The following is a 12,537-nucleotide window of genomic DNA, read 5'->3' on the forward strand; positions in this document are numbered from 1 at the left end:
AACAACAACAATAAACAGAACAGTCATCTGGAAGAGGAGCATCTGGTCGCTGCACCGCCGGGCAGAAGGTAGCGCTGCTGAGGAGAGCCACGCAGAGGTGCTGACAACCAGAGGCTGACTCTAACTTGTCAAATTAGCAGCACAGCGAGGAAGGAGAAGAACAGGGGAGGGGAGGGGAGCCTCGCTCTGCCAATTGACAAGTGCCACTTGATCTTTATGGACAAAGCAGACGGAGGAGGAGAGAGGAGGAGAGAGGAGGAGAGAGAAGGAGAGAGGAGGAGAGAGGAGGGGAGAGGAGGGGAGAGGAGGGGAGAGGCGGAGAGAGGAGGGGAGAGGAGGGGAGAGGAGGAGAGAGGAGGGGAGAGGAGGAGAGAGGAGGAGAGAGGAGGGGAGAGGCGGAGAGAGGAGGAGAGAGGAGGAGAGAGTTTGCTTCTGGAGACATTTGCTTAGTGTGGAGAGACAGAGCTGAGGATGACCCGCGCAGAGGGTGGAGGGATGAGGTGGTTGAGGTGCGATGAGAGAAGGTGGAGGATACAGAGGTGAGGGGAGAGTGGAGGATGTCTTGAGAAGGTTCAGACCCTGCAGGCTTCCTCCCGGAGTCCTGAGCCCTTCTTGTCTGTACATGAAGTGCACACACAACAACACAGACACACATCCATTGCCCACCCCCATCCCTCCCTCCCTCCCTCCCTCCCTCCCCCGTACCCCCACCCCTCCCCCTGCACTGCTTTGAGTGCTGCGTTAATGAAACAGTTGCTGTTTCCTGGCATAACATTAATTACCTGATCAAAAAAAAAAATGGCAGTAATTAACCGGCCTTCTTTACCAGTGCTAATTACATTAGTGGAGAGGGGACGACGAATGGAGTGAGAGAAGAGGGGGATGAGGGCTCCGAACACAAACTGAAAGGGAGAAGGGAGGGAGGGAGAGAAGCACCAGCCATGCACATGCCTGTAGTTCAGCAGGGAGGGAGAGGAGGAGAGAGGAGAGGAGAGGTGGAAGACGAGGAGGAGGAGTGGAAGATATAAAGTGATACTCCTGAGGCGCTCAGGGAGGCCCCAGGGGCCCGGTCCTCAGCACAACAACAAGGAGCCCGACTCTGGGATGGAGTTGGAGGAGAGGAGGAGGGAGGGGGTAGCGAAGGAGGGGGGGCGCGGGGGGGGGGGGGGGGGGGGTGTTAGGAGTTGGGGGGGATGTATTTTGACGTGCCCGACTCATTCTTTAACGCCGGCGTCACAATTAACACTCCACGGCTCATCAGATATGTATACACACAGAGCATGGAGCCGCCGCGAGCCCAGGTGACGGCCACAGTCAGGAATAGATGCGGCTCCGCTCGGGAGATACGGAGAATCACCGGGAACCACGGAGCCCTGGGAATATCTACAGGATAATGGATGGCTCGGAATGGACTTTGTGTTCGTCGCTGTGCACCAGGGCTGGCGAGGCGGACAGCGGGATGGCTTCCCACTGCTCAGCAGAGGAGCTGAAACAAAACCCAACAATGTGCTTGTTTTTTGAATTATTTTATTTGGAGCACAAAATATAATTACACCTGGGAGATATACAAACCACATTTGGAACAACTTTTATACCATTTCAAAGGAAAATGGTTTCCAAAACATATTTTTAAATGCTAATAAAATTTTAAATAAATAAAATCAACGAAACCCTAATACATTTTCTCTCTGTTCTTCTGTCATATCCTGAGTATGTTTTTGTACCTATGTGTTTGAACATTATTCATGTTGATGGCCAATACGTTGATAGGCATCCAATTGATCAGTTGCTTTTTCCAGTTTGTGCTAATTTGTATTCTGTACTGCATAGTGGTGAGAAACGTTGACTTGAACTACTTAATAAGAAACAATAAAAACATATATCTAATAATTTATACTTATAAATTTGCAATGTGAAATTAAATAATATAAGGGCATCAGTGTGAAAAAGCATGCATACAAATGAAATGAATAAAAATAAGGCTAACTAATGTATCCTTTATAGCAAGGACATTCCATTTATTGTATTGTGTGAGTGTGATAAATCATGATTTATTTTGTAATAAGCAACCTCTGAACGTTTCAGTACAAAACAATTGGTTTGAAGTTCCTCTTAGATGTTCATCAATTTAGATGAATTAACCTTATTGTAATAACACAAAAAAAAGGATCAGGCGCTGATAAAACACATTTATATTATTCCCTAAACTAACTATAATAAGTTAAATTGTTTGTTCTTAAATAAATCAATATATGATTCCCTGTAGTTATAAACAAGGGACACCTTTCCTCCCTTGCGAAACCGTATCAATTGAAACAAAAAAATAAGGGTCTATATCACGGAATGTAAGTTGTCTTCAAAAAGTCTACTACAAAAAAATCTCTTGCTAACTCACAGACAATGCACAAACATGCCTATGGGGGTGTGTCCACACAGACCCGCCCTGCTTGCAGAGATTCAACCTATCAGAGCTGTCCCAGTTGTCCTTCATCCAAACCAGTGCTCTCCTGAGGGAATCTGCCAACTTTCTCTCTTGGCAGTTTGGGGAAGAATAAACCCTGCCCACTAACCCTCACCCCTGAATGCAATTGGGAATTTCTCCCAATCCCCCTTCTGAGTTCAAGACTCAGACGCCTCCATCAGGCCAGTGCCGTCCTCCCTGATGGGCTTTCAAAAGAGAAAATAAAGGAAAAGAGTATCGGGTGGAGAGCTCTCCCAGTCTTGTGGTTTGCGGTAGAGTCTCAGTGTCTCTGGATCGGGGGCTCATCTTTGGGACAGATCCTGTCTTCCAGCTGGGCCGAGTCTGGCCGGGGCATCAGGGAGATGAGAGCCATGTTCATCAGTCTCTCTCTCGTGTCCTCCTAGTTCAAGAGCCGAGGAGGTCTGAGGTTGGGGGGGGGGGGGGGGGGGGCACTGCTACATCGAGGGGGCGAGGCCCACCATCGCTCGAAGAAAAAAACAACAACACACAACCAACGAACAAAAACCAAACAAGGATTCTGTTCTGTTCTGTTCCTCCTTCCCTTTCTTCATTGACTGTACATCCATGACCCGCCGGCCGGGCAGTGGGGGTCAGCGGGGGGGCGGCGGGGGGCAGCGGGGGGCATTAGGGGGCAGCTGGGTCTCCCTCCCGGGGGAGCAGCGTCCAGTGGCTAGACGGCGTTGGTGAGTTCGGAGAGGGGGGTCAGGTAGTGCGAGGGGTGGCTCCCCCTGAAGCTGACCCCCGAGGCGGGGCAGGCCGGGGAGGGGGACCCCTGGGGCCGCAGCACGGGGGCGAATGCACTCTTCTGCTTGGTGGAGGGGAAGGAGGAGAAGGGCAGGAGGGACGAGGAGGAGCTGGAGCCCCCCGTGATGGTCGGGCTGGATGGCATGACTGAGGACGACAAAGAAGAATTTTAATTTTCACAAAAAACACCAACCCTGCAAAATGGATGCTGTGTTGTACTCGGTAGGCGAGGTTAATAAATATATATAAAAATGTATAGATAATTATTATACAATACATCGATACATTGATGCAAGACCAGACAGAAAGTAGTATAAACACGATCCAAGTGTTGGGAATACACAGGTCATTGATGTTGTTGATTGTTGATCGGTTCCAATTGGTGCCAAGTGAATTACAGTGAATTCAGCTGGAGCTCGCTTCAGCCAATCAGACAAAGCTATGGCAATAACCCCTAGCCCTGTCCCTGCAGGTTCACAGCCCCTTGTTGTGTAATGTTATGGGTTCACAGCCCCTTGTTGAGTTATGTTACGGGTTCACATCCCCTTGTTGAGTTATGTTACAGGTTCACATCCCTTTGTCAGGTTATTTTACAGGTTCACATCCCCTTGTTGAGTTATGTTACGGGTTCACATCCCCTTGTGAGTTATGTGACGGGTTCACAGCGCCTTGTTGAGTTATGTTACAGGTTCACAGCCCCTTGTTGAGTTATGTTATGGGTTCACATCTCCTTGTTGAGCTTTGTTACGGGTTCACAGCCCCTTGTTGACGGCATTATGTTGCGGGTTCACAGCCCCTCGTTGAGTTATGTTATGGGTTCACAGCCCCTTGTTGAGCTTTGTTACGGGTTCACAGCCCCTTGTTGAGTTATGTTATGGGTTCACAGCCCCTTGTGGTAGGCATTACGTTACGGGTTCACAGCCCCTTGTTTTGGGCGTTATGTTATGGGTTCACAGCCCCATGTTGAGCTTTGTTACGGGTTCACAGCCCCTTGTTGAGGGCGTAATGTTACGGGTTCACAGCCCTTTTTTGAGGGCTCCTATATAGACAGACAGAGTGTGGTCCTACCGTAGGGGGAGCCTGTAGGGGAGGCGCTGCTGAAGCCAGGGGACCCCGGGACCCCCAGACTTGTCATGGGGACCGAGCCGTACCCCCCGCTCATCCCCCCGCTGCCGTAGCTGGAGTGCTGAGGGGTGGAGGCGGTGGAGTAGCCACGAGGAGACAGGCTGCTGGAGTTACGGATGTACCCTGGAAACAAGGACGCACTCTGAGTCAGTATACGTACACGTACATATAAGTACTTCTTCTTGTGTTATTATACTACCAGATAGTACTTATTATTCTTTGTATTATTGTAGTTCCAGACTGAGCCTTATTTTTTAACCCATCTTTATATTTGATATATTAACGCTCCACTTAAAGGATCATTAGCATTGAACTGAACATCACGTGAATCAGTGTGATCCTTATTGTTACTTGAAACGATAAGGTTATTTGGAAGACATCAGGTCAAACATCCTATGGTCAATGCTTATTAACCCATCAGATGCTCCGGTGTTGGACTGGAAACCCGGGGCGGCCCTTTTTAACAGTGGACCTGGGTCTGCTCCCAGGTCCAGGTCTAGGTCTGAGCATTGTCTGCCCGCTGTCCTCACCTTGGCTGCTCTGCAGGGGCTCCCCGATGCTGACCCCTAGCTGGGAAGGGTAGGCCCCCAGGCCCATGACGCTGCCGTGGGCCGGGGAGCTGGGCAGGGCCTGCAGCTGGCTGTGGGGCCGCGGCACGCTGTACAACGCCTCCGCAATGTCCGCCGCGCGCTTCAGCAGCATGTCCTGCAGGAGACACAGAGGGCGTCAGTACAGTCAGGCTGTGTGTGGTCGGGCCCGTGGGGAATCTGAAGGTTAATTTGAACTAAATGTAACGTCTTTTAAATGTCTCTCCTGAAAAAGAGATTGTGATCTTAATGAGACCATCCTGTTAAGGAAAGTAGATTTACAGACACGCAGCTGTGATGTGTTGAGGTGCTTGTTTACCTGGTTGCTATGAGGGTTTCCATAGAGAGCTTCCACCAGGTCCGCCGCCCTCTTCAGCAGCATCTCCTGCAAACAAAACAACAATCCATTCATTAATTCAATGCCCAGGGTGGGATCAAATAATGTTCCGATGGATGGAAAGGAACACAGAGCCCACATGACCCACAGCCCATGTACTGGCCAAGGCTGGTTTATCTGTATCCCCATGTAATGACCTAGGCTGGTTTATCTGTATCCCCATGTAATGACCTAGGCTGGTTTATATGTATCCCCATATACTGACCTTGGCTAGTTTGTCGGGGTCCCCGGGGTGACGCGGGATGACCTTCTGCAGGCGCTGGAAGCCGTAGTCTATGGTCGGCTCGTTCAGGGCTGGAAGGAAAGAACAACATGCGTGTGGTTCTGTCAAAGAAAGTTGGAGATAATTCCTGAGAACAAAGACCTCTTTTAAATGACCACTGCATCCCTGGAGATAGCTCCATGAATAGTTGAGTCATGGAAAGCTCCTCCTAAATGTGACTTAGAGTGACTACAGAATACAGTAAATTGAGGAAAGGGTGAGGTTGATGTGTCTGTTGTTGTTTTAATGCTCTGTTAAGAACCTTGGGAGTCCAAACAGATGGGTCTCTGTGGCCCCGCGGGGAAGACCAGGTCTCCTACCTGTGTAGATGAAGCGGCCCGGGGCGCCTTTGCAGAACTGTTTGGATTTGTAGGACAGCGTTACTTCCACCACGCCGGGGATGTGGCGCGGAGGCGTCTGCACTCGGATGGCGTGAGGCGTTATCAACTAGGAGGAACCAGAGGGACGAAGGTGAGCGGGGGACCATCAAACACCCTCAGTACCCCACCGGCCAGCATCGGGCTGGCACATTCACATTGGAGTCCTGAAGAGGCTGCGTGCTGTCCTATGGTTTACGACCCGCTGCAGATCATCGTGTCCCTCACCTCGCTCCACACCAACATGCTGCCGAACACCACCTGGAGGCCGTCGAAGAAGTTCTCCCCGATCACGATGACCATGGCTCCCCCGTTGGTCCAGCCCTCACTGGGGCTGATGGCCTTGATGCAGGGCGTCGCTGGAGGGAGAGAAAGGCCAGGTTAGTCCACCGCTAGACTAGGAGAAGGTCTACAGAATAAACTACTCATAATGACCTTGGGTGAAAGAAGGACTGACCAATATTTATGGTGTTTATTAATTATTATGATTCCAATTAAAAGCCTTGAAGACGAAGATGAGACCCATGACGACTCGTGGTGATGAGTCCTTGTATACACACGATAAACAAGGATTCATGGTGATGAGTCCTTGTACCGCATGTCTACAAGGGTCCTGTAGGCACACCTCACACAAGGACTCCCGGTGATGAGTCCTTGTGTGTCGTGACTCCTGGTGGTGAGTCCTTGCATGCCGTGTGCATCGGTGCTATAATCCGTACCGTATTCCATGGCGTTCTCCACCGACTCGCCAGGCTCCAGGCGCCGGGCGCGGCGGCCATGTTTGGAGTTGTTGTGGACGAACATGTTGTCGGACACGGCCAGGATGTGGCCGTCTACCGTCACCGTGCTGGACAAGACCACCTGAGGGGAGGACATCGGGAAGGTAAGAGGGTGGTTGGTAAGATTACCAAGCCAAACTTCCTGAGCAGAAGCCTAGGTCCATTCTTAAATTTATGTTTTAATAATCGTGATTCTTGATTTGATATGATGCGATAATCTTTTGAGATAATCTCATATTTTAACCAAAGGCCAGAGAAGTCCTTCACTCATCTTCATCATCTTTATTTTGATGTTAACGGATCTCTGACTTTCAACTAAAGTTCCGCAGAATTAAAGAGAGAACCTAGCTAGATCAGGGTCAACACATGGCAGTCATCTGGAGGTGGGGAGGGACCGAACCCAAAGGGAACAGGAAGGGAAACGTGTGAGGTATGGGGAGTCCCGATCTTTGGGAAAATAACTGTAAATTATTGATCAAGAAGCGCCTGCTGCTCTGTCCTCGTCACCTTTTAACCCGGAGAGGGCCCCTGAGGAGGGCCCCTGAGGAGGAGAGGGCCCCTGAAAAGCCCAGCCCCTCATAACTCCTCCATGTCCCACCATGCAAGAGTTAAATCTAACATGGAGGACTACATGGGTGGGAGGCAGAGAAGGAGCGAATGGGAGGGAGACAGAGGGAGGGTTAGAAAGTGTGAGAGAGAAAAAGACAGAGAGGGAGAAGGAGGGGAATACTCGGCATTGGCCGCTGATGCTGAAAGACAGCAGAGGAAGTGAGGCGGGAGTGTCCCCTGTGACCACTTCCTGGGTCACGGAGCATGACCTCTTCCATCTGGAGCCAATCACTCAATTCTTGACAACTTCCTGAAACACCTCAACCTATTTCCTGCCCCCCTCCCCCCTCCCGTCTCTCCCACACGTCTCAAATCCTCGTGTTTCTCTTTCCATTTCTCCGACTCTATATTGATTCTTAACTTTCACCTTTGACTTTCTCCGCCATGCGTGCCATCGGAAAATACCTCCTCAGAGTGAACCGTGTGGAGTGAGTCTGGCCCCGTATCCTTGTTCACGCAAGAATGTGGCGGGATTTTTTTTATAAAAACGGGCGGGCCTACAATGCCTTTTGTTTTGACTGTATTCATTTCTCCGCACATGTTAAAGTCCCGTTCTTTCCTCCCCTCCGCTCACAGAGCTGTCTCCCCGTACGACGCCGTACCTGAAATCTCCTCATGTCCCTCGGGTTCCCCGCCGTCTTCAGACAATTCTGGTTACACTTGAGGAAGAACTTGAGGAAGAACCTGCGGAGGTAAACAAGAGGACACGTTGGAGCGTGGAGCAGGAGAGGAGCATGGAGACATTAGGAGCGGGCGCCTGGCCGGCAGGGCACAAGCGCTAATCAAAGGAGACGTTAATTATGATTGGAAGACAGCTTCCACTGTTTTCCTTTTGAGGGTTACGTGCAAGTTGGTTCTGCACGCCATGTACCCATGTGTGTGTGTGTGTATACGTGTGTGTGTGTGTGTGTGTGTGTGTGTGTGTGTGTGTGTGTGTGTGTGTGTGTGTGTGTGTGTGTGTGTGTGTGTGTGTGTGTGTGTGTGTGTGTGTGTGTGTGTGTGTGTGTGTGTGTGTGTTCGTGTGTGTGTGTGTGTGTGTGTGTGTGTGTGTGTGTGTGTGTGTGTGTGTGTGTGTGTGTTTGTGCGTGCCATCACAGCGATGACATCGATCAAACGCTGTTTGGTTTACTATGAGAGTCAATGTTATTACTCTTTAAATCAAGAGATGTGAAATCTAAAAGTGTGGAGTCCAGTGAAGTGAGCTGGTGCGTTTCAAAGTAAAAGCGGGAGACAGTGATGTATGCTGCGGGGGGCCCAGGGGACCGTGGCAACATGCGGTGCCATATTTGAACCCCCCACAAGGGAATGGAGAGGGAAGCAGGGAAGAGACAACGAGACAGTGAGAGGAAGAGATGTTACAAAGAAGAAAATGAGGAAAAACAGGGCGAAGGAAGCCCACTGTTGTATGGACACAGCAGTATTCTACTCTCCTCCTATCTCAGTATGGGCCTCATTATGTACACCGCTCTCTACTGACTGATGGAGGGTGAAGACAGAGGAGAGAGAGACGGAGAGAGAGACATAGACAGAGAGAGAGAGAGAGAGAGAGAGAGAGAGAGAGAGAGAGAGAGAGAGAGAGAAGAGAGAGAGAGAGAGAGAAAGAGAGAGAGAGAGAGGTAGAGAGAGTGTGTGTTTCTGACAGCATCTCTGCTAGTCCAAAGCAAGCTGGAGAGAGAGAAAGAAAGATGGAGAGCGAGATAGAAACATGTATAGAATAAATGGATGATAGGAAGAGCACGGAAAGAGACTTCAAATCCCAGGTGTACACAGATCGGCAACAGAGCCCGCTGCCATGGCAACGCGGCTCTGCCGCAATCCCAAAGTCCCTATGCTGAAAAGGAGAGACAGGGATAAGAGAGAGAGAGAGAGAGAGAGAGAGAGAGAGAGAGAGAGAGAGAGAGAGAGAGAGAGAGAGAGAGAGAGAGAGAGAGACAGTGAGAGACAGATAGAGACAGAGAGGGAGTGAGAGACAGAGAGAGAGAGGGTAAGAGAGAGAGAGGCAAACAACAAGAACATTTACCCGTGAATTTGAGTTTGTGTGTGAGCGCGTGCGTGTGTTAAATCTAATAAGATAAAATTTGTTTTGAGAGAATATTATTTTACAATAACAATGGGACACTAGAAAAGTTAATTGGAAGAGAAGAATTATGCATTTATATATATATGTATACATAGATATATACATATCTATGTATTTTCATGTATGTATATAATTGATGTGTAATATATATTGTTTTGGGAATTATTAAGTGTTTCAATGTCGTTACGCCAAATGGCAAGAATATGAATAGATCACCAGATGTCCAACGGGTTGTTTTGCAAAAGCACACGCACACACACACACACACACACACACACACACACACACACACACACACACACACACACACACACACACACACACACACACACACACACACACACACACATTAATGTTCCAATTAAGCAACAACAGCAGTGAAGAGCAGGAGGAAGACGTTCCAGGAGAGGGTTTGGTATATTGTCTCTCCAATCCCTCCCACACCGCGCTCTCTACTAAATATATGTCACTTAAAACGAGGGACTCCATTTTGGCCACACAGCCCCGGACCCTTCTAGTGACTGCTAATCCTTTACCCCTCTCTCTCTCTCTCTCTCTCTCTCTCTCTCTCTCTCTCTCCCTCTCGCTCTCTCTCTCTCTCTCTCTCTCTCTCTCTCTCTCTCTCTCTCTCTCTCTCTCTCTCTCTCTCTCTCTCTCTCTCACTCTCTCTCTCTCTCTCTCTCTCTCTCTCTCCCCCTCTCTGTCATCACTCCCCCTCCAGCTCGCTCCCACGTGAAGAGGACTTACAAAACCGCCGGGGCTTCCAAAACTGTGTCCAATATTTCATTATTTGAGCTATTTCAGTGGAGGACAATCAATATTGTTGTTGGCTGTCGGTGATTCGAATTTATCTGTGAGAGTTTCGACCTCCACCCCAAATATCTGCTCCAGCCGGGGCGAGTGTGGAAAAGTGTAAAAAAAGATAAATACAGTACATGTATTTTTTTAATCCCAGGCAGCGACTCTTTCCCTCTCTCCCTGCTCTACAACCCTCAGCTACACCTTGGTTCCTCCTCTCCTCCTCTCCTCCTCTTCTCCTCTCCTCCTTTCCTCCTCTCTCTATGTCATAACAACTCGTCCCAGATCTCCTTCCTTCCGAGTAAACTCACCACCTCCCCCCCTCCCCCCCACCGCCCTTCTTGTGGATTCTAAAACGTGTTCACCAGCGTACGCTAGAGGAAGGAGCTCTGCGTGGCACTAGTAGTTCCACGTGATGCTAGGAGCTGCGGTCACAGCTCTTCCTCATGTTAAAACCCCAGCCATCGGCATGGCAACATACCTCCAAGTATCTGAGACCCCGGGAGGGGTGGGGGGAAGTAGAGGTGAGGTTGGGGGTGTGGGGTTGGAGCGTAGGGGGTGGGGGGGGCAGTAGAGGTGGGGTTGGAGCGTAGGGGGTGGGGGGGGGCAGTAGAGCTGGGGTTGGAGTGTATTCTCAGCCCCAGTGACCGGCGGCTGCTCAGGCTGCTGTAACACTCTGCGCCACCTGCTCTGTGGTCGCTTTGTGTTCACCCAATCAGAAGAGGGCATTATTCCAGCCACCTGACGCGTGGAGTCAGCGGTGTGAGAGCCGTGGTGGGGGTGGTGGGGGTGGTGGTGGTGGTGGGGGTGGTGGTGGTTTTACGAGGCCATGATCAGGTCAATGTCATTGCTCTCTGTCCCCCACATGCTAACTTTCTGGAATGCTGCTGGCCTTCATCTATCTAATCATTCCTGTTTATGTAACAACATATTCAACATTTACACACACACACACACAAACACACGCAACCACACACACACTTTCATATACTGACACCCACCCCTCCCCCCCCCACCTCCCCTCCCAAAATCACACACAGTCAACTTTTCACCCCCCTTAGTCCGGACGCACACAGCTGCAAACGCTGAAATTAAAGCGAGACGTTGAGGCATATATTAGCATGCATTAGCCGCTTCCCCTGCCCACTTAACATGCAAATCTCCCATCCCCATTGCCTCGCACCTTCTGCCACACATTCATTTACTGAATTATAATTAGACTAATCTTGCATAATTAATAAGAAGTCGAGGACCCTCTGCCCACACCCCCACCCCACCCCAGCCCCCCCTCTCTCTCTCTATTGTGGTTGCAAAAGTTGAATATTGCTGTTGTTTGTTTTGCTCTTGGTAGCGTGATTCACCCTCACACTAGACGCTGCTGAGGAGTGGCGGCGCACACGGAGAATCAGAGGAGGGGATCTTTGGGTCAAATGCAAGATGTGAGCACGTTTCCCTTAAGGTTTATCTTTGGCTTCTACATGTGTGTCTTTATCTGAGCCTTGTTCAGTTCAGGATAAGAACATTTGAATACAATGCATGGCGCACAGAACCTAAAGACAAATAGACCAGATAAAGCAGGATTAAATTATATGTACTATTGCTACTTAGCTGCTGGACTGAATGACGCCAGCGAGAAGGCTGAACGCTTGCTCCATTGAAACACTGTAACTAACCAGAGAAAACTATTTCACTCCAATATACAGATATCAGCTGTCGTCCGTTGGGGAGCGAGCTGTAACTCAAACACTTGCCCCAGAGAGGGTGAGCCCCAACCATAACCCCTTCATGGGGACACTCAACAAGAAACTAAACACAGACCTAAGTCCAGGTTTTAAAAGCATGCAATCATTTTCCACAGCGGCACAACAGGGGGCTGCCCTTTATGCTTTCCCTGCTGCCTTCTGTATCCGTGTCACATATTCCACATCCCCTTTGTCCGCATCTGCCTCGTTTCCCAGACTCAACATGAACCAGCCCTGCGAGTTTTAGCTGTGAGCTAGCTAGTAGCTACACCGATCAGCCCAAACCAGACCTGCGAAGGTAAGCTGTGAACTAGCTACACCGCTCAGCTAGTCGGTCTATTCCTATCTCACTGCCAATTAGTTGCTTCAAAATAAATAACAGTTTAACTTTAGGTCATGACTGGAAACAACAGAGAGTATTTGTTTAGTATTTTCTAATTGTTTGCCTCCTCTATGGTTCCTCGGTTCTGAACCGATTCGGTGAAGCATCTGTTCCACATAAGTGTCCCACACCGAGCGCTCTACACATGGCCCCAATCAGCAGCAACACCCAGC

The 12,537-nt window shown here is 49.7% G+C and overlaps 1 protein-coding gene across 1 annotated transcript in view; it reads right to left on the bottom strand.

The window, feature by feature from the left end:
* Positions 1-3,147: 3,147 nt before the first annotated feature.
* LOC130384789 (transcription factor COE2-like) overlaps positions 3,148-12,537 on the bottom strand; it is a 34,402-nt gene continuing 25,012 nt past the window's right edge. The window contains exons 7-15 of the mRNA XM_056593137.1: positions 7,965-8,046; positions 6,694-6,835; positions 6,203-6,333; positions 5,918-6,044; positions 5,541-5,629; positions 5,258-5,323; positions 4,882-5,056; positions 4,295-4,474; positions 3,148-3,373 (exon numbers count right to left, since the gene is read on the bottom strand). Of these exons, the coding sequence (XP_056449112.1) occupies positions 3,153-3,373; positions 4,295-4,474; positions 4,882-5,056; positions 5,258-5,323; positions 5,541-5,629; positions 5,918-6,044; positions 6,203-6,333; positions 6,694-6,835; positions 7,965-8,046 (1,213 nt within the window). The 3' untranslated portion in view covers positions 3,148-3,152. The remainder of the gene's footprint in view (positions 3,374-4,294; positions 4,475-4,881; positions 5,057-5,257; positions 5,324-5,540; positions 5,630-5,917; positions 6,045-6,202; positions 6,334-6,693; positions 6,836-7,964; positions 8,047-12,537) is intronic.

Source organism: Gadus chalcogrammus, chromosome 6 (assembly GCF_026213295.1).
Source record: "Gadus chalcogrammus isolate NIFS_2021 chromosome 6, NIFS_Gcha_1.0, whole genome shotgun sequence".
Lineage (NCBI taxonomy): Eukaryota > Metazoa > Chordata > Actinopteri > Gadiformes > Gadidae > Gadus > Gadus chalcogrammus.